Source organism: Budorcas taxicolor, chromosome 11 (assembly GCF_023091745.1).
Source record: "Budorcas taxicolor isolate Tak-1 chromosome 11, Takin1.1, whole genome shotgun sequence".
Classification (NCBI taxonomy): domain Eukaryota; kingdom Metazoa; phylum Chordata; class Mammalia; order Artiodactyla; family Bovidae; genus Budorcas; species Budorcas taxicolor.
This window is the reverse complement of record NC_068920.1, coordinates 161,972,696-161,994,602: the sequence shown is the minus strand read 5'-3', so window position 1 is coordinate 161,994,602 and position 21,907 is coordinate 161,972,696. Positions and strand designations below refer to the sequence as shown.

General features: G+C 49.6%; 1 protein-coding gene across 3 annotated transcripts in view; it reads left to right on the top strand.

The window, feature by feature from the left end:
• Positions 1-21,907, top strand: part of AK8 (adenylate kinase 8) — a 155,320-nt gene that overhangs the window by 63,793 nt on the left and 69,620 nt on the right. For all 3 annotated transcript variants that reach the window (XM_052649437.1, XM_052649435.1, XM_052649436.1), the window contains 5 exons: positions 6,308-6,389; positions 6,934-7,005; positions 7,487-7,687; positions 11,742-11,873; positions 19,406-19,495. In XM_052649437.1, coding sequence (XP_052505397.1) covers positions 6,308-6,389; positions 6,934-7,005; positions 7,487-7,687; positions 11,742-11,873; positions 19,406-19,495 — 577 coding nt within the window. The remainder of the gene's footprint in view (positions 1-6,307; positions 6,390-6,933; positions 7,006-7,486; positions 7,688-11,741; positions 11,874-19,405; positions 19,496-21,907) is intronic.

Genomic DNA, 21,907 nt, shown 5'->3' with positions numbered 1-21,907 from the left:
TCTCTCAGACGAGTTGATATGGAAGGCGTCCTTAAGATGCCATGGCAGGCTAAGACTGGCATGTTTCTGTCTGAACCAGAGGAACCAATACTGGCTCAATGTGATGTCAACTTTTTTGTAACCATCAGAATACTCTCATCTTCCTCACCAGTTGTCTTGAAACACATCCGTTACCCAAACTGGATCTTTTAATAAGCATTTCTTTTCTGGCTGATCAAAATCTCCTTCCTGCCCTCTTCTGGATAGTGGGGAAACTGTATAACATTTCACCAGAGAAAGTGAGGGTGGTTGGCAGGCCTGTGAGACATCTTGTGACTTGTCCCCGATTCAGACTTGGAGCTGAGTGACCTGATTGATCAGACACAAACCTTCAGCCTCAGATTGCCTCCCCGGGACCTTGAGGAATCGGCCTCTGGCTCCAGGGAACCCTTGGGAGAGCCTCCAGAGCCTGCAGTCAGAGCTGGGAGCCAGAATCAGGGCGTCCTCCAGAGAACCCAGGGGAGCGCCCCCACTCTGGTCTTTGGAGGAGTGGGGAGGAGACAAGAGCACCACATCAAACAGGCTGAGGGCTCAGAGGGCAAGAGTCCCGCGGTGTGAAGTTGCTAATTGCACTTTAATAATAGTCAGGAGGGCAGGAGAGGCCAGTGTTCACACAGAGTGGGCCGCGCTCTGCGGGGCCCCCCCGCCACATTCCCTGGGCTGGCGGGCTGCTTTGCTTTCCCTTTTTTTTTTCCGTCTGTGACATCTGCTCAGTGCTTGTCCCTCCTCTGATACCGAACCCCACGCAGCTGTGCAGACCTCCAGCTCTGCCGGTGCAGGAGTGCCCTGAGCATACGGCCTTTTTGATGTGTGATAAAACAGAAGTGAGCCACGGGGGTATGGCGAGCGAAAGCCTTGGAATATCAATTAGCCTGCTCGGAACAAAGCTGCAGCTCCGGAGCAGCAGAATAGACATTTCACTGAAGTGTCAGGAAGATGGATAACGTATTCTAATTAGGGACTGACTGCTACCTCGGCATCCAGCCGCTCCTGGAAGTCAGACCCACGACCCTCACAACGCAGCTCGCCAGCATCCAATCGCAGCGGGGCGCGGAGGCTGCTGACTGATGGATGACTTCCTGCTTTGCCAGAATTTGCGGCCAGTAGCTTGCTCTCGACCAGAATTGCTGTTTCCCCTCGAAAGTGTGCTCCGTTTACCACCGGGCAGTTGCGAATAACCTCTACAAAGGGAGGAGCTCTGGGGGACTTCCCTGGTGGTACAGTGGCTAAGACTCTGCGCTCCACCCCCCACCCAAGTTTGATCCCTGGTCAGGGAACTAGATCCCACACAACACAACTGAGGGTTCACATGCCGCAAGTAAAATCGCCATGTGCCACAACGGAAGGCCCCACGTGCTACAGCAAAGATGGAGGACCCTCCATGCAGCAGCTAAGACCTGGCACAGCCACATGAATAAGCAGCTTTAAAAAGCGGGGAGCGGGGAAGAGTGCTGGGAAAGGTCTTTTCCAGGCACGAAACCTGGGGCTTCCATCTTGAGGACGCTCCACAAGCCACACTCCCTGATGTAGAGGCTTTGGGCACTGTGGCCTTCCTTCCCAGGCGAGCTGAGGCTGGGACTAGCGGGGTGTGGGTGCCGCCCTAAGAGGTCAACAGATGACGTGATAGAGTGACTGGGCGATTCCTTAAGACTGGCTCGTCAGAGAAGGCCTTTCTGAGGAAGCAGCATGCCGGCTGAGACGTAAGGATGATGGGGAAGGGGAAGGAGGTGTGTCCCCCAGGGACCTCGTTTCTTTGCACCTTGGGTGATTGGACCATCTCCCTGAGTCTGGAAGCGTAGACTCGGAGAGCCAAGGTGGCCTGGGATTCGCTTTGAGCCCCCCGCCCCCCGCCTTCTCCCTCCTTAAATGTCACGTCCGCACCAGGATGACGCACGAGCAAGGCCAGCTAATGAGGAAGATGTTCCTCACTTAGCTGCACTTTCCCCGTGTAATTGGAAGGCCCGCCTCCTCCAGTCGGAGAGAGCTGTTCCCCTGAATAGTTCTAAAAGCTTTGGACCACATACTGATATCAGCTGCAAATTTATGGGTGAGATTATAATGATTGCTCAGTAATGCAATATTAAAAGCGGAGGTCTTTCTCAGTGCTGAGTGAAGGCGGAGTTCCACCCTTCTTTCAGCTTCAAAACCGGGATTTGAAACAGAATTATCCTCCCCGGTCCTAGAAGAAGTGGTCAGTGGGCTCCAGCTCCCGCTCTTCCAGATATGGAAAAAATGAAGGGGTCTCAATGTAGCCAAAGTTCAGAGCATTTGGGTTTGGCTTCCAGAACCGTAAGTTGGGGGGGCAGGTTTCAGACCCCACACCTCCTGGTTCCTATAGGGTGCGTACATATGTAGGTTTGCTTTTTTTAAGAGCTGCAGCCAACACTTGGCTGGCTATAACAAGGACTTGAGGGAGCAAAAGGCTGTTAAAAATCTTGGTTTCCATTTTTTTTTTCACTTTTGCTTCATTAGTTCTAGAATCCAGGGCCTCCGTGGCTGCGTGTTCTCCTGCATAATTTAAGAAATTAATGAAAGCGTGCCTGATTTTTCCAACACTCTTTACTCTGTAAATTTGTTTAGCTTTTTTTTTAACTGTCAGTTGAGGCTATTGGAGCCTAAATATTTCAATATTGAAGAAATGTGACCCTTTCGCCCTTTTTTAAAGAAAGGTGTTATGAGTTACAAGTGACCTTGAGTCTGAGTTTATCCCATCAGTCCATCTCTGACCTTAAAGCAACCAAGTTCTTATAATTGCTGAGAGGGCGGGGCCTGTGGCAGGGGGGAGCCCCCTTCTGGGAGCCAGCGTCAGAAACCTGGGCATCCGCTTGGGGTTGCCTGATGCCTCTCGCCCCAGAATGGAGATCTAAGGGGGACACAGTGTTTTGAGGCAGGAGCCCACTATGTCCCCCCTTGCCTGGTGAATGAATAAAGCTATGCTTTTCTACTGTACCTCCCCGAAAGGAAGGGAGACCTGAGATAATCTGTGGCTTTATTTCACCCTTCCAAATCTTGCTTTATCTGACCATCACGTTGAGGGCATTAAATAGTATATATGTGAGGGCTTCCCAGGTGGCTCAGTGGTAAAGAAGATCCCCCGGAGAATGAAATGGCAACCCATTCCAGTGTTCTTGCCTGGGAAATCCCATGGACAGAGAAGCCTGGTGGGCTACAGTCCATGGGGTTACAGGACCTGGATATGACTGAGCAACTGAGACACATGTATAACTCTAGGCTCAAGGGATTTGAAAAGACTCTAGAAATTGTTTAATGTGAATATTATTGGGGGATATAAAAAAAAGAGAAAAACAATGTAAACAAATGGGAAGATATATTTTTTTGTCATGTGACTTGCAAAATCTTAGTTCCTTGACCAGGAATCGAACCTGGACCCCTGTCAGGTAGAGAGCTCTATCATAACCACTGTACTACCAGGGAATTCCCAGGAAGATGTTTTGACTTGATATTGTAAAAATGTCCATCCTCCATAAATTAATCTCTATATTTAATGTCATTCCCAACCTTGTAGAATTTATATCTTTGGAACTTAACAAAATAGTCTTCTGTCTACCTGGAGGAACAAATTAAAAAAAGAAAAAGAAAATGAAGGAGGAGCATCTCCTACTAGATAGAACAATAAATTATAAAACAACAGTAATTTAAACAGTGTGAGTCTGACACAAGAGTCTACAGGAAGAAAGATGCCAGAACCAACATCACACCAACATGTAGACTGTGTTAAATTTTTTTTATATTTAGAGGGAAGAGGGGCTTCCCTTGCAGCTCAGTTGGTAGAGAATCCACTGGCAATGCAGGAGACCCAGGTTCGATCCCTGGGTCGGGAAGATCCCCTGGAGAAGGAAATGGCAACCACTCTAGTATTCTTGCCTGGAAAATCCCATGGACAGAGGAGCCTGGCCAGCTATCCATGGGGTCACAAGAGTCAGACACGACTTAGCTACTAAACCAACAGAGGGAAGAGGACAGGCTGTTTCATAGATGACCCTGGGAGAGTTGGAAATCCACATAAAAATGGATTAGGTCAGGCCCACATCATTTTTGAAGAAAAGAAAAATGCGGCTCTATTAAATATACTATTTCAGGGTAAAGAATTAAACTGTTAAGAAAACACAGTTTAAATGCAGGTGAATGTTTACCAGCTTCTACAGTGACAAGGCCCATTTTATACATCCACTCAACACCAGAATCTGAAGAAAACAGCACTGATTGATTTGGCCATAAACTAATGTGTTAAAAAGCACATACACAAAATTAAAAGGCCAAAGCCAAACTGTGGAAAATGTTGGTCACTTTGTTTGGTAGCTGCTGCTGCTGCTAAGTCACTTTAGTCGTGTCCGACTCTGTGCGACCCCATAGATGGCAGCCCACTAGGCTCCTCTGTCCCTGGGATTCTCCAGGCAAGAATACTGGAGTGGGTTGCCATTTCCTTTTCCAATGCATGAGAGTGAAAAGTGAAAGTGAAGTCACTCAGCCATGTTTGGTAGCAGTTGCCAAAATAAGTTAATATTCTTCATATGTAAAGGGCTCTTGTGAACAAATAAGAGGATAAAACCCCAAGGGCAGAGTGAATAGATGGCATGAATGGACATTTTGGAAAAGTGCAATTTCAAATAACCAGTGCACACATGGAAAATATAGTGAACCTCATTAGTGCTCTAAGAGATGCAAATTAAAACAGCAACACTACGCTGTCTTGCTGGACAGATTTTCCCTGAGATAGAGCCTTACAGTGACCAAGATGCAGGGAAACTAAACAGGTGATCCGCCATTGGGTTCAGAAACTGACGGGCAAGTTTGTAGCTTGGTGTGGCAAAATGTATCAAAAATGATAAAAGAAGGTATCAACTTTTAGAAATGTATCAGGGTCTTTTTGGGTGGGGGGTGCATACCAAAATGCATGTGGGATCTTAGTTCGCCCACCAGGGATTGAGCCTGCACCCGCTGCAGTGGAAGCTGGAGTCTTAACTACTGGGCCACTAGAAAGTCCCTAATAAATGGCTTTGTTTCCTTTTTTTTTTTTTTTTTTTAAAGTAGTGGAATGAAACTAAATGAGCAGCAGTATGTGATTCATTAGCATTTGGCAGGTCAATTCATGCAATGCTTGGCAGCTGCAAAAACTCCCAGGAGAGGAGAATTCTGTGATGTGGGAAAGTGTGCATGAAGTGTTCTCACTGTATGAAAGGAACAGATTACAGAATGGTATGTACACGTGATTTTCCTCCCTCTACTGCCTTCCCCACCCCGAACCAGGAAAAAAAAGATATCCGTATGTGAAGCCTGGAAGGAAATGCACCAAAGTGTTAACAGTGGCTAGTTGTGGGTTGGTGGTGTCAATCAGCGGCAAGCATTATTGTTTCCACCCTGTAGTATTTTCCACATCGTGTGCAGCAATCGTGTGTGAGCCTCACAGTTGGACTGAAAGGGTTCATGAAAATAAATCTTCTAAACCGATTCCGCAGCTGATCCAAGAAGGTGCCTGAAGAAGTTCAGCCCTAAAACAAGTTCGCTAGGAACAGAAACCTGGACTCAGGCCTCCTGGTGTTCTGTTCTTCCAGGACTCGTGGGCTTTTGTTTTGCCCCTGATGGTTCCTTGCCTCTCACATCTGAGAAGCTGTCTTTGGGAAATAATCCAAAATGTGGACAGAGCCACCCACAAAGATGTTCCTTACAGTGTTATTTATAACAGTGCGAATGGTCAGTGGGTGAAATATCCAGTCATGGGGCATGGCTCAGTAAGTGAAACAGCTCACCGGTGGGACGTTATATGGCCAGTGAAGAGGTGGGTCAATGTGAAAAAAAATGCAGTGTGGTTATAACGTGGGATGGAAACAAAAAATCAGGACAGAAAATCTCTATGTTGTGACTTTCATTACAAACGTCAGGTTCAGAAGGGAATGTGATATTATGAGAGGGATTGTTAAGTAAGGTTGGTGTGGCTATCAGAAACATTTATTTTCTCTTAGAAGTTCCAGTTTTTCAGAAACGTATGATACAATATCCCTTTAAAAATTTTTTTATTCTTTATTTATTTGGATGTGCTGAGTGTTTGTGGCGGCCTCTGGGTCTTTAGTTGTTGGCATGGAGAGTCTTAGTTCCCTGACCGGGGATCGATCCTGGGTCCCCCGCATTGGGAGCACAGGGTCTTGGCCACTGGACCAACCAGGGAAGCCTCAATATTCTTTTTATAATAACTGCCCCCCCAGTCTGAAAAGTAAGCATAGGTGAGCCTCTTTCCTCATGCTCTTTCTAGGGCTGGATTCTGGACGGCATCCCTGAGACGCGGGAGCAGGCTCTGACGGTCCAGACCCTTGGCATCTCCCCGAGACACGTCAGTGAGTAGTCCCGCCCACCAGAGCTGCAGACCCCAAGAGTGAGTGCCCACCCTGTGCTGTGTCAGCGGCTCCCCAGTGCCCACCCTCAGCCCAGGCGCCAGCATCCAAGCAGCGGGGTTGATGGGCTTGTGACCCGGCAGGAACCAGGAGGACCGCTCAGCTGAGTTCTCCAAGAGCTAAATGCACTCGGGGCTTGTGCTGAGGAACCTGGGGTCTTGCTCTGACCCTGGAGATTCCTTGTTTCAGGAAGCCCCCGATCTCAACCATGGGAACCTCTGAGAAGCCACTGGAGACTGGAAACCACTGAGAAGCTCCCTATAGGAAATAACCCCGAATGTGGCGGAAGCCTTCTGTACAGGGATGTCGCAGGTGGTGGCCCTGACGGCGGGCGGCAGGCAGCGTTCACACGTGGGCGACCTCTGTCCTGAGATTCCATGTCTGTGTTCTGGCCTCTCTCTTAAGGGGTTGATGGGGTGGAAGTGGTGGGTGTATTAGTGTCCCGCTGCCCACTGTGTCTGGTTTGACTTCTTTCCTCTCTGCCCAGTCGTGCTGAGCGCTCCAGACACCGTCCTGATTGAGAGAAACTTGGGGAAGAGGATCGACCCTCAGACTGGAGGTATGGCGGTCTCCTCCTGCGTCCGCCTGCCCCACCCCCGTGGGATCTCAGAGGTCTCAGATCCTAATCACAGCCCCTACCCCTCACTGAGCACCCCTCTCAGCTTGGGCAGCAGACAGACTGAGGTCCCTGCCCGCTTCTAGCCGTGGGACGTGGGCGGGGCTGCCCAGTGTCCCAGGGTCGGTGTTCTCACCTGGACTTGAGGCTGAGAGCACCAAGCGTCGCCTTGTGACCTGCTCCCCGTGAGAAGGCAGAGAGCCTGCGGGTGGGTGCCTGGCACTGAGTGAGCACTCAGAAGGCCAGCGCCGCCCTTCCCCTCGCCCCAGCATCCTCATTGGTTTATTGCTAGCAGCAACGGGGAAGCAGGCTGAAGCCACCGCTGGGGTGGGCGGACCCGGGGGGCGGACAGGCGTCCCTGGGACCTGCAGGCTCTGCTTCCAGGACGGGCGGGTGACTCTAACTGCGTCCCTCTCTCCGGCAGAGATCTATCACACCACCTTCGACTGGCCCCCTGAGTTGGAAATCCAGAACCGACTAATGGTGCCTGCAGGCATCTCCGAGGGGGAGACGGCACGGAAGCTGCTCGAGTATCACAGGAACATCGTCAGGATCCTCCCCTCGTACCCCAAGATCCTGAAGGTCATCAGCGCCGACCAGCCCTGTGTGGACGTCTTCTACCAGGGTAAACCCAGATGGCCCCTCCACTCGTCTTGTCCCTGCGTCACTTCATCTGGCAGCGTCCGGGGTGTGCCTGGGAGTTGGGGAGTCAAGTCGTGGGTGACCCAGGACCCCTGCCCAGAAACAAGCATGGGGACGCCAAGAGCGTCCCCCTCAGAGACCCTGGGCTCATACCCTACACCCTGAGTGGTCATCGGACTTGACAGTGGAGTGAGGAGAGGTGGGGGACGGGGTGGGAGGGCAAGGAGCGCACAGTCTTGCCCTGGGACTTCCCTGGTGGTCTAGTGGTTGGGACTTTGCCTTCCAGTGCAGGGGGCCTGAGTTTGATCCCTGGGCACGGAACTAGATCCCACATGGTGCAACTATGACCTGGAGCAGCCAAATTAAATTAATAAATATTTAATAAATACATAAATACATTTTTTAAAAAGGTTCACATAAAAAGTCTTTAAAAGAAAAAAGAAGAAATCTTGCTCTGAGGATCAAGGAGGAGTGAGAGAAAATGTAAAACAATTAAATAAACAAACATACAAACCCAACCCCCCCCCACCACAAGAAAACAAACAACAGCAACAAATACACATCAGGGGCCCTGAGCCCACCAAGGACAGCGGAAGCAGCCCCCCGCGGGCGCAGCCCTGCCTCGGGGGCAGCACCAGATGTTCACAGCAGTTTCCCAGAAAGTGGCTGAAACAGGCCTGTTTGGGGACCGGCGGTCTGGCCATTGAGACCTCAGGGCCAGGTGACATGTGAACAAGCCTCAGCCCCACCACACATCAGCTGTGCCATCTGTGGCAACTCTCATAATCTCTCTGGGCCTCAGTTTTGTCATCGCAAAAATGGGAACAAAGATGGATCCTTCCTCACAGGCTTAGGTGAGGCTGCGCTGTGTGAGATCCTGTGCAGCAGGCATCGCAGCCGTGAGCCCAGGAGCTGGTGCAGAGGGACAGCTAAGTGTCAGGCACTGCTGTCATCGTGATTCAACATCCAGTCCCAAAAGACAAGGAAATTAGAATAATTCTCCCCCAAAGCAGCCTTTGAGAGTCCCTTGGACAGCAAGGAGATCTAATCAGTCCATCCTAAAGGAAATCAGTCCTGAATGTTCATTGGAAGGACTGATGCTGAAGCTGAAACTCCAATCCTTTGGCCACCTGATGCAAAGAACTGGCTAATTGGAAAAGACCCTGATGCTGGGAAAGATTGAAGGCGGAGGGAGAAGGGGACGACAGAGGATGAGATGGTTGGATGGCATCACCGACTCAACGGACATGAGTTTGAGCAAGCTCCAGGAGTTAGTGATGGACAGGGAGGCCTGGAGTGCTGTACCCCGTGGGGTCGCAGAGTCAGACACGACTGAGTGATTGAACTGAACTGAACTGAAGGCAGCTGCATAATCATTTTTTATTTTTAGGTTAGTTTTTCCTTTTATTTATTTTATTTCTTTCAGCTGCACCGTGTGGCTTAGGGGGATCCTAGTATCCTGATCAGGGATTGAACCCTAGACCTCAGCAGTGAAAACGCAGGGTCTTAACCACTGGACAGTCCGGGAATTACCCTGGTGTTTTAAAAAAACGTCTTGCTGAGCTTCACACCCAGTCAGCCCCTTCTGTGTGATGCTGGGTGCCTGAGAAGATAAAAATAGCACTGCAGGGGTTTTAAGACACCTGACAGCTTACAACACCCTTTTTTGGTATATCCTCTTAAATCTCTTCCAGAGACGTTTAGTTTTGGAGGGGAGGTGGTTCTGAGCTTCCTACTAGTACCGCCAGCCCCCACCTGCCAGCGGGTGTCTTTGCTTTACCAGGAGAGCAGATAGCGGCACAGCCTCGATCTCTGAAGGGGAGTCAGTGGACGAGGGGGGTGTCTGCAGGGTGATGCTACTTTGAAAAATGCCAGGCTTACAGACGCCTTGTAAATTTCCAGTGATTTTGCATCTCGGAAGGGTCTTTAGTAGCAAACACTGCACTCCGAAGATAAACAACCACAACGTTTATCTCATGCCATGCTTCTGAATTTACACATTAATTACTTCCAAATTACTTAATTAAATTTAAAAGTTCATATGATCGTTCATAAAGAATTCATGCCTGGAATTGTGAATGAAAATGTGAGCGTCTGAATATTAATTATTATTAATTAATAATGCAGAGAGATAAACTGAAAATTGGAATGCAGAATTCTCTCTGTGTTGTTTTTTTTTTTTAATCTCTCTGCAGTGCATCCAGCAACCACATATTTTTAAAAAGAATAATTAGATGTTGAGACTGTCTGGGGGATCATTACTTCTAATTAACTTAGTTATTTACTGTAAATTAAGCATCATTTGTAAGCAGGCTGCTTTGGCTGTAGTATTTGTGCTCTTCAGATGGGCTGGCTCCTGGAAGGTCTGAGGATAAAGACAGCCTTGCTGGAATCTCTGTCTCCTGGGTTGGTCTCGCTGGTGGAAAGTGTTACCCCTGGCAGTGGGGTTGGGAGAATGGCCCCAGCACTGCCAACTCTGCACAATGCAGACAAGAAAAGCCCTCCCTTGGGGGACGGTGCATGGACCAGATCAGACAAGGCCCGCAGAGAGTTTAGCTTGGCAGGTTATCATCCTAACCATGAAGATCTAGTAATCTACCTGTGCCTTTAGTTCCAAGACCGAGAAGAATTGTAGTATTGCTAATGAACCTTCCAATAAAAAAAAAAATCCCACAAAGATCTGAGACTTCAAAATTTGCCCAGTGAACTCACCCCAGTAGGTTCCAATTTTGTGCGCTTCCCGGCCTGGGCATGTTGGGAGGCATTTGCGGTTGTCACCACCAGGGGGCGTGCTACCAGCACCTGGTGGGTAGGGGCCAGGGAGCCCCCTGGATGTCAGGAGCCCGAGCTTGGCAGACCCTGCCCACCTGTCCCAGGTGTCAGGGTGGTGCCCTGGGACCCCTTCCTGTCTTCTGATGGTTCCACCCTGGGTGAAGGGCTGACTCAACACGCTGCCTGCAGGAACCCTGGCACCTGCTGGGGATGGTCCATGTCCCTGGCAGGAGGCAGGGCTGGGGAGGGAGACACTTTTTGATGCAAGGGGGACTGAGGTGGAGGTACCACCCTCGGCCTCAGCAGGTGGGCTGCCCCGCCCCCCCCCACCCCACCAGGTGCCAAGTGGCTGCCCTTTAACAGCCTGCCCAGCTCGCTCTGGTGCCCCCTCCACGCTCGAGTGGGAGGACCCGGTTTGATGTTCAGCAGCTTTTGGCATCCAGTGCCCCCCATGGTGCAGGCACCTCGCCCCCGTCCCCCTGAGTCTTTGTTCCTCAAATGCCAGGGCACCCTGGGCCAGGCCTCCGTCCGCCCACGCCTGTTTGATCGCGGCCTCTTTGGAGACTCGAAACAAAGTTGGTGTCACTGGAGTGAGGCTGCAGTTTATTCTCCACCAATTCCAGAGGCCTTTAGAAGTCCCCCGTGTGCCAGGCCCCCGCATGGCCTGACGCGTTTATCAAAGCTTGTGTCTGACTCTGGGAGGTCGGCCTGTTCCCGAGCCTCAGGCTGAAGCTCAGCCTTCATTCAGTTGAGAAACACCTCAGCACGATTTTTTTTTTTTTTTTGGCCATCCATGCTGCATGGCATGCAGGATCTTCTTTCCCTGACCAGGGATCGAACCCACACCCCACCCCCAGTGGAAGCATGGACTTTTAATTACTGGACCCCCAGAGTCGTCCCCCAGACCAATGTTTAGTGTGTTTTCTATGTCCCAGGACCAGCCCTCAACAGTACCCCCAGCAGCGCTAGGGACTGAGAGGGCAGCGCTGACCCCGCGCTGTGTTAGGAATCCCGGGATGGTGTGCTCTCCGAGGGTGGCCTCTGCGCCTTTCATTGTCCCCTCCCACCTTGGTGCCCAGACCTGAAGGTTAACTCCTTCCCTGCAGCTTCACCCTGTGGTCACCTGGCAGATGCCCAGAGGGTTTCCCCGGGGCTGAAAACAGAGAAATAATTACTGTTGCTAAAAGAGCCCACGCAGAGGTGTTGGGAGCTGGCCCCCTTTCTCTAGGAACCTGGTTTATCATCCTGCCCTCCTCTCATTCCAGCTCTGACCTACGTCCAAACCAGCCATCGATCCAATGCCCCGTTCACCCCAAGGGTGCTGCTTTGTGGGCCCGTGGGCAGCGGGAAAAGCCTGCAGGCCGCCCTCCTGGCCCAGAAATACGGCCTCATCAACGGTGAGTGCCCTGGTGCCGCGCCGCTTCTAGAACCTTCCACGGCGTCCTGCTCTCCCAGGCCCTCTCATGTCACGGGAGCAGTGAGGGGATCGGCATCACTTCTCTTTCTTGCTCTCTGCTCCGGACAGTTTCCAGTTAATCCATCTTTGCAGGGATAAGGTTTTTTGTCTCCTAAAGAACACGGCCATGAAAACATTAACCAATAGTAACATGTCTGCAGCCCCAAGCGCTGGACCGTTTTCTGGTCCTCGTCTTTTATGTCCTTTGGCTCGGTGTTTTTTCTGTGCTCTGCCCCAGAGGCGCTCCTCCCGCCTCCTGCCATTCCCCTCAAAGTCGGAGTTCTTGCATAATGTGGACCTGCTGTTTATTTATTTTCTCCAGTCTCATTTGGTTCCCCCAACCCAGGTCAGCGTGCTTACAGGCAGACAATTTCTGAACCAGAGGAAGGCTTCTTGCTCAGCACAGTTTCAATAAATATTTTACCAGGAGGAGAGAAAATATTGAAATCAGTTCTCCAGGTCTTTCCTGGAGTGGTCCCAGGTGGTCTTGGATGCCATCCAGGTTTCAGGAGGATAAAGGGCTAGAAAGGATGCTTGTAGGAGACATACTGCAAGGGAAGGGATGGGAGGCACTGACCGCCTCCCACTTCAGATGCTGCGGAAGCTGCAGTAACCTCTGCTTTATTTACTCAGGCAACGTGAGACCTGCACCCCCAAATATGCAGATCTGCACGCTTATGGCCCCTAATGATGCATGCACACCATATAGATATACACGTATACCAACACACAGATATATACATGTCACCCTAGAAAGCTCAGGCTTTGAATAAAGAATGCTTTTCAGTTAGGTCGCCAACTTAAAATCCCAAAGCCACTGAGATTCCCAGCCAGGAATCAATGACAAAAGTTGAAGGTAGAGAACTGAATGCTTATTCTGATAAGTATGGGAAAATAGTAATGTGTGAGTGTTTTAGTAAAATGACTAAATAGCAGTATTACATTTTGGTTAGCATGGAAAAATAGTCTGGATACTTTACGATAAAAGGTGTGCTTTTCTTGTATCCAAGTTTTGTGGTGTTTTTTTTTTTAAGTATAATTATTCAAATAATGCCTTCTCCTTCTGTGTTTACCTCTTAAGAATACTATAAGACTAGAATTCCAGCTGCTGTTTGGGATGACTTCTTTGTAAAGAATGAGCCCCACTCTACGTGTGGCCACACCCACAGGTTTATTTACGCACCTGCGCTTCCTGGTAGGTGAAGACACGTGAAGAAACAGTCAGAAGAGCCTTAATGGCAGCGGGAGGGTCTGAAAAACACTAAGGCGACAGCTTAATATTGTGCAAACCAATTCAGATAATTGTCACTGGGCCAAAGCTTGTTTACGCAGACAGGTTCGTTCAAGAAAAGTGTTGTTTCATTTAAATTGTTTTCTTAAAGAAGTCAGATTTGCCTAGAGTTTTCCAAACAGAAAATAGAAAAACTCACGCTGGTTTTTGCTTGGTAGCAGACGAGTCATTTGGGGCTCATTTCAATAACTGAGCATTTGGAGACTGATTCAAAGTTCACATTTCTCAAAGGTGTTTTTGAGAAACCCAAGATGTCGTGAGATTTCAGTAAAACTAGCTATAGGGGACCTGTGGTTGGCAGAGGCAAGTGCTGAGCTGTCGGGTGGGGTCTCTCTGCCGAGACCTGTCTACACCCAAAGCTCCAGGAACTGCCGGCTCTGCCCCCACAGGCCCCCCACCGCCATCCCCTTGGGTTTTCGCATTTATGATCCTCTCACTTGTGGGAAAACATCTCAGAACAAACAAGCCACATTCACTCCCACAAGGTTTATTGAAAGACTCCTGTCTGTAGCTGGCGAGAATATAAACAGGCACAACCTTTTGTAAGATAAAGGCCACTGCTGATTAACATATGACCCGTGCTCATCCTTTGGCCCGGTGATTTCATGCCTAGGACTTTATTCTGCTGCAACACCCCCCCAGATACTCAACAAGAGATGTGAAGGATGCGTGATGAAACACAAAGGTGACCCCAGACTGTTCGTAAGAGGGCTAGTTAAGTAAGCTGTGGGCAGCTTTAAACCTGTGAAGTGACTCCATGTCCCTGAAGTGCTCTTACCTGGGAGCGGAGTGGAAAGCAGTCACTCGATAGCGCTGAGGGGATGGTCTCATCTTTGTTCAGAAAAGTGTGTTAGTCTGTGCTCAGAGAACGTCTGAAGGAACATCCAGGTCGCAAACTGGTTATCTCTGTAGAGTGATGTGTTACACAGTCCTGATTTTTTTCCCCTGCACTGAGTATGGATTTTCTAACCAGAAACAACCATGAAGTTTTTTTTTTTTTTTTGGGCCATGGTGAGCAACATATGGGATCTTAAGTTCCTTGATCAGGGATTGAACCTGTGCCCCCCGCATGGGGAACTCAGAGTCTTAACCTCAGAGTCTTAACCACTGAACCACCAGGGAAGTCCCAAGACTTTTATTAAAATGCTGTTAATTTTACTCATTGCAAGCCTGTGATATGCACTACATTTTATTTGGTACACAGGGAAAGTGCAGGAGAAAGAAGAGGCACTTAAGGATGGAGGTGGGCTCTGCTGAGCTGGGGGAGAGGGGGGATGAGGCGAGGTGGCAGGGCTTACCCCAGCACAGCCCCAGGTCACACGTGTCTGAAGCCTCAGTGCTTCCAGTCTCTAGCAAGAGGATACTGTTGCAGTATTGTCTTAGAACATTGTAGAGTGAGGTGGCTACAGGCAGGGGTTTTAAACCATTCTTTCCTAGTAGAAGTGGGCCTTCCCTGGTGGCTCAGATGGGAAAAAGAATGCGTGCAAAGCAATACGGGAAACCCGGGTTTGATCCCTAGGTTGGAAAGAGCCCCTTCTCCAGGGGAGGTGGCAACCCACTCCCGTATTTTTGCCTGAAGGATTCCACAGACAGAGAAGCCTGTGGTTTGCAGAGAGTCGGACAAAATGACTGAGCAACTTAGCACTTTCACTTTTCCCAATATAAGCACTTAATGTTACACAATTATCTCTAAACACTTCTCTGGTTGCATCTCACAAAATTTTAATATGCTGTGTTTTATCATTCAGTTCAAAGTATTTTCTAATCTGCATTTTTTTTGACCCATGCATTATTTAAAAGTATACTGTTCACTGTCCAAATATTTGGGAATTTCCCAGATTGTTTTTTGTCTCTTTAATTCTCTTGAGGTCAAAGAACATACCCTATATGATTTCAGCCCTTTGAAATTTATTGAGACTTTTTTTACAGCCCAGCACATGTCTATATTGGTGAAATACATGTGCACTTGAAAAGAATATATACACTGGTTTTGTTGAATATCGTGCTCTTAGAGTGTCAGTGAGGCTGAGGTGTCTGGTGGTGCGATCATTTCTTCCGTGTCCTTGGTGACTTCTCTCTGCGTATCATTTCAGTGGCTGAGAGAGGTGCGTTCAAAGCTCCAGCTCCGCCTGCAGGTTTCTCTCTCTCTCTGCCCGTCTCTGCGCCCTGAAAGCTGAAGCTGTGTGTGCACTGGGGGGCATGTGCACTGGGGGTGGGGTGGGCTCTTTTTGGTGCAGTCTCCCCTTAGCACTAGGCAGCACTCCTCTGCCTCTCCAGTAATACTCATTTTCTCCAAGCCCACTTTGTCTGATAAGTATAACCTCTATTCTTTCTTTTTTTGAACTATCCGTGTCTTATATTCTAAATATGTGTCTTGTAGACAACACATAACTGCTTAAAAAAAAAAAAATTCAGCCTGACATTTTCTGCCTTTTAATGGAAGTGTTTAGTCCATTTCCCTTTAAGGTGATTTTTTATATGGTTGGTTTCAAGTCCACCATTCAGATTTTTTGTCTTCTATTTGTGTGGTGGTTTTTTTTTTTTTTTTTTTTTTTGGCTATGCCAAGTCTTCATTGCTGCCTGTGAGCTTCTCTAGCTGTGGCTTGAGGGCTCCAGAGCCTGGGCTCAGGACGTGTGCACGGGTTTAGTCGCCCTGCAGCACGTGGGGTCCTCCCGGACCAGGCATCGAACCCACGTCCTCTGTGTTGGCAGGCGGACCCTTAGCCACCAGACCACCAGGGAGGTCCTTGTTCTTTGTTCGCCCTTTCCTGCCTGCTTTTGGATTGGTCAAAAACGTTTGCTAGTAAGCCACGTTATTTCCCCCACTGCCTTTCTTCCTGGATCTCCTTGCTCCGTCTCATTTGTGGCTGCTCCAGGGGTGACACAGTACCCGTCACAGTCTGTCTTGGATTAAGACTGTGCCTCTTCCCGGGGAGCAGGAGAGCCTGACAGCAGGCTTTCCCTTCGCCTCGCTCTGGTTCTTCATGGTGCTGTAGTCACACATTTCACTCCTACGTATGTCATCAACCCTACAGTATATTGTAATTATTTTTGCTTTAAAGAGTCATTTTTTTTTTTTGACTCAAGAGATGGGAGGAAAGGGCTTTTATATATACTCAAAATCAACACTTTTCACTCCTTTGTTTAGATCCAAGTCTCCATCTGATACATCCTTTTCTTTCAGCCTAAATAACTTCCTTTAACATACCTTGTAGTGCAAGTCTGCTGGTGAAGTTCAGCTTTCATCTGTCTGAAAATGTCTTTATCTCACCTTCGTTCTTGAAGGATGTTTTTGCCGCATATAGAAATCTATGTTGACAGGTTTTCCCGCCTCTTAGCACTTTAAAGATATCATTTCATTGTTGCATTGACGCATTTTGTTGCATTGCTTCTGATGAGAACTCAGAGATTATTTTTTATCTTTGTTCTCCTATATATATAAAGCATCTCACCCACTCCTAGTTGCTTCTAATATTTTCTGTTTGATTTTCAACAATTTAACTGCAGTGTATCAAGGTGCGGTTTATTTTGTGTTCTTTTTGCTTGGATATCAGAGAGTCTTGGATCTATGGGTTGATACTTTTCATCAAATTTTGAAAAATTTCTCCCATTATTTTCTCAAATATTCCCTTTCTCTCCCCATCCCTCCCTCCCTCTCTCTCCTCTTTTTGGAACTCTAGTTACATGTATGTTAAACTGTTTGCTCTTGCCTTCCAGCTCTCTGAAATTTTATTCTTTTTTTTTCCCCCAGTCCCCTCCCCACCTTCTCTTTGCTTCAATGTGAATGCTTTCTAGTGCCTGTTTTCATGTCTTCAGATTCACTGATTGCAGCTTATTCAGTGATGTTTTCCATTTAAGACTATTGTATTTTCCAGTTCTGGAAATTCCATCTGGTTCTTTTTTATAGTTTCCATTTCTCTGCTGAGATTCCACATCTTTTCATTCATTTTAATTATCTTTTCAAGTTTAAACATATTCATAATAGCCATTTTATAGTTCTTATGTGCAAATACTGACATCCATGTGATCTCTTAACCTATGATACTATGACCTGTTGTCTCCCCTTGTAGGGGTCACATTTTCCTGATAGTTTTTGTTTGTTTGTTGTTTTTGATCTCAAGCATCTTTTTATTATACGCTGGACATTGTGGTTCTCACATTCTTCAGAGTCTGGATTGTGTGGTCCTGCTTTGAGAATATCACATGAAAAAGAGCTGAGTTCTAACAGGCAGTTAGTTAGTTTCCTGGAGGATCAGCTTGACCTCATTGAGGCTTAGTTTTAGTCTTTGTTAAGGTGGGACTGGGTGTCCCAGGTGGCACTGGTGGTAAAGAACCCTTCTGCTAATGCAGGAGATGTAAGAGGCAAGAGTTCAATCCCTGGGTGGGGAAGATCCCCAGGAGGTGAGCATGGCAACCCACTCCACTATTCTTGCCTGGAGAATCCCATGGACAGAGGAGCCTGGCGGGCTACAGCACATAGGGTTGCAAGGAGTCGGACACGACTGAAGCGACTTAGCACGCGCCCACCAGGTGGGATTAGGTGTGCTCCCTCTGGGGCCTGTGTATCCTCGCACCTGAAGCACGGCCTTCCTGGAGTCTCAACGTGGGTCTGCGGCGCTGAGCAAGGTCTCTGACCCTGGCCTTCAGAGGCCGGCCTCATTTTGCCCCGTTAGACCCCCTGTCGGTTCCCAGCTACCCTGTGGCCTTTCTCCCCCAGGCCCTGTGGAGCCTGCCCGATACACGGGTGGTCTGGCATTGATCAGTGACTCCAGGGAACCCTCCTGCAGGTTCCCAAGCTTGCCTCCGCCGCCCCGCCCATTGTTCTGTCCTATAAAGTCCAGCTGCCTCGAGGCCCCAAGCTCCAATGCTGTGTGCCCCTGCTGTGTCTGGGTTCCACTTCTCCCTGGCCGTGGAATGGGCAGTACCCGTAGGTCGAAATCCAGGGTGAGTGAGTCCCACTCGGTGTGTGTCCTTTCTCAAGGATCACAGCCCCGCGTGTCTGCTGACCAAGTGCCTGAAAAGAGTTGCCTCGTATGTTTTGTTTAGTTTTATGGCTTTTTATGACAGAAGGGAAACAGGATACCTGCTCCTCCCTCCTGGTCAGAACTGGAGGCTCAGCCTAGTTTTGGTGTCACACAGACCTGGGTTTGAATCCCAGCTCTGCCACTCACTGGCTGGTGACCTAGGACAGCACACAGCGCCTCTCCTTACCTAAAAAGCTGCAGTTAGCCTGAGGGCTGGACAATACCAAGCATGACTGGCACAGTGCTTGGTGTAGGGAAAGGTCTCGGTTGCCTTTATGCCTCCTCATTCGCGAGCGAAGCCGCAGCCACTCTGCACATGGTCGCTGCTGCTGCACAGAATTTAACATGTCATTCAGAGGAATCCGTCTTTGGTGGGCGTCATCCTCAACATTCACCTTATCCACTTAACTTTAGGATTTCGATTTCTTCAACGTAGGAGGCCAAGTCCTTAGCTTTAAAGTTAAGAAAAGTAAGACTGTGCTATTAACAACTCATGAAAATGTGGCTGGACCCTTCCGGCGCTGGCTGCCAAGGTTTTCATAGCCAAGGAGAGGGCAACTGTGTTTATTCCTCCCACGCTTGGTAACTGGCATGCCCTGTGTGTTGGCCCCAGCTGGGGTCTAGAGACACAGCAGTTGCTCGTGACAGAAAGACACCTGTGCGTCCCTTTGTTGTACAGCCTGATGGTGTCTGTGGACTCGTCATCACAGGGGGCCGTGGACACTCTAGGGTGATAACAGCGTGAAAGTGGACATCACGCTGGTCCACATGGTTCTCTGCCGGAGTGTGTCCACCCCCAACAGCCCTCGGAGCCGCGGGCTGTACTCCCCGGTGTTGTCGAGGCCCTGCGGGTCCTTCTCTGGTGGTGACAGTCCTTCTTATGTCTTCTCCACACCGTCCATTTTTAATATGTCCTTCGCCAAATGCATTCTTTTTCATTCCACAGCATCCTTCCTCGGCTTCTTTTTTATTTCCAATTCCTTTTTGATACTTCCTTTCACTTGGACACACGCCCACACTCAGAAAACCCTTTTATATTTTTTTCAGTGGCCTTTTTTCCCCCAGCAGGCAGCACTGGGTCTTTGTTTTGTTTTTTCCTTCTCGTTCTTCCTTCTGTTTAAAATTTACCGGGCTTCTTTCTGCTCCTCTCTCCTCTAGTCTGCTGTGGGCAACTGCTCAAAGAAGCCGTGGCGGACAAGTGCAAATACGGCGATTTGATCCAGCCATTTTTCGAGAAGGAGATAGCAGGTAGGCCTTGCTGGCCGTGACTCCCAGAACCTTCCAGGCTCTGGAGAGAGACTGCTCTGTGTGAGGCTTATGGGGCACCTGGGGGCTCCAACTGGGAAAGACCACCAGGAAATGGAAACCAGGCTTTCTGGGAGGCAAAGGCTCTGGTTTTGTTCCCCAGCTGGTCATCCTGGCTTCCAAGCGATGGGGGGCTGGGGGGCAAAGTCTGTGAACGTAATGCATTTTACTGAGGGTGTGAAGTGGCCCTCTTTCTCAAGAATGCTCGCTGTCACTTAAAGCTGGGAGCCAGGAGAGGCCCAGAGCTGCCCACCTCTTTACCACCTCCTGTCCCAAAACACCAGGGGCCAAGATTCTGATCTGGTCAGCAGTCAGAAGCCAGGAGGCTCAGACAGCCTTGCAGACCTGAGGACTGACCTGCCGTGGATCCTCAGGGGAGGCTGGACCAGGTCATCTTTGCAGACCCCCTCTGTGACCTAAGCTCCGAAAGTGTGTCCTCGATCCAAGCCTGTTCTCTGCCGTTTCCCTGAGTCCACAGATGAGCCCCAGAGAAGGGACGAGGTGCTCAGGCCACAGGCATGCCGGCTCACGTCTGGGCTCCTCCCCGGGGCGGTGTGTTTCCTCGCCCACATCTCCCATCCTTGTGTAAAGGGCTGTATGTAGCTTCTCTGTGCGGTGAGCACAAGCGCATCATCACGTCTACTATGAACAGGCACTTATGAAGAAGGCCGACCCAGAAGGAGGAGAGGGCCGTGGAGACAGTCAGTGCGCGTGTTGGCTGGGACACCCTCACTGCCCAGTGCTCCTTCCTCCTGCTGCTGCTTCTGAACAGGCTGCTCGCTCCTGATCCCCGCTCTGAGGGCCCGCCTGGGGAGGACGACCTGGCCTGGCTCTCCCCAGGCCCTCCTTAAGGTGTCGTGGACCCTGCGGTGAAGTTCCAGTGAGGTGGGCAGAAAGGGATCCCCCGGGCGCGGCAATCAGAGGAGGGAGACACGATGGTCCGGACCGGCGAGTCTGTTCGCATCACCGGCTGGTCAACAGGGTCAGCCAGTGCAAGCTCCGGTGCTTCCCCGTCTGGTTGAGATCCCGGCGTGCCCGCCCCGCCCCGCAGCAGCCACGAGGCCCAGGCGTCTCCGTGGAGAGATGGAGACAGAAACCCCAAGTGTTGGGTTCACATGAGCGCGGGCTGGGATGTGCACATATGCATGGGCCGTGGGGGCAGCCAGCAGGGACGGAGGCCCAACGCCTGCTCAAGCTCACTCGCCCTCCAGCGAGCCCAGCTTCCCCATTGTTGAGACAGGGGATGGGGGTAATTGGCCCTCTGGAAAACATCTGTTGCGCTAATGAGAGGATAAGATAACAAGTTAATAGGTTTATGTCATTTTAAATGTTGCTGCATGGTATCCCATCGCACGGACTGGGTGGGTAATTTGTATAATTCTCCCTGACAAAGCATTTCGTGGTTCAGAAAGAAAGACAGTGGGACAGTGACCAGCCAATGAGGCAATGTTGACAGGGGGGTAAACCTCAGGCAAAGGGAGGCAGAAATTCCTTGCCTCTTTTTAGAGACATTCTGTACCTTTGAGTTTTTTTTATTAAAATAAAAAGTTGTGAAAAGTAAATATATAGGTGGTTTTCAGATTTGCATGCCTTTCAGTGAGCCTGTAAGGCACCCTCCTGTGACAGGGCAGGTTTGCAGATGCTTCTGATTAGGTCAGAGGGAACGTATGCCTGGGAGGCCGGTGACGCTGCACTAGGGCGCCCTCCCGCCCCTGGGCACTGGACGCTCGAGTCCTCTGTGGCTTTGCATCTCGGGATATTGCCTAGTTATTCGTTTTCTATCATGGCTGAAACAAAGTCAGCGGTTTGGAACAACACACATTTCTTCTCTCCCGGTCCTGGAGGTCAGGAGTCTTAAAGTCACGTGCCGCAGGCCTGCATTCCTTCCTGAGGAATTCTCTGGGGACGGTCTGTTTCCTGGCCTTTCCCTGCTTCCGGAGGCCCCTTCCTCTATCTTCACAGGCAGCAGCGCAGCCTCTTCAACCCTCTCTCTCTCTCCGCATGCTAAACACAGACCCAGGGGGCCTTTCCACTGGTGGTCAAGAGGCAGCGTTGTTCTGGTTTTTATTTTCCTTTTTGTTTTCTGGTGGATACGAAGGAGACTGAGCGCACACTTCCGATTCCCGTACAGGGAGCCAGACCTTGGCAGCTTCAGTCTTCAGTGCTTTGTGCTGTTTCCCTCCGCAGCCTTCTCTTTCCTTAGACAAGGTACCTCTACACTCCTCCACTTGCTGCAGAATTAAAGACACAACCACCACCACCACCGTATCTTCCTCACAGAAGCAAGAAGTCCTGTCATGTCACTAATCCCCATCTCGCAGGGATAACAAAGAATGCATTTACATTCATCACCGC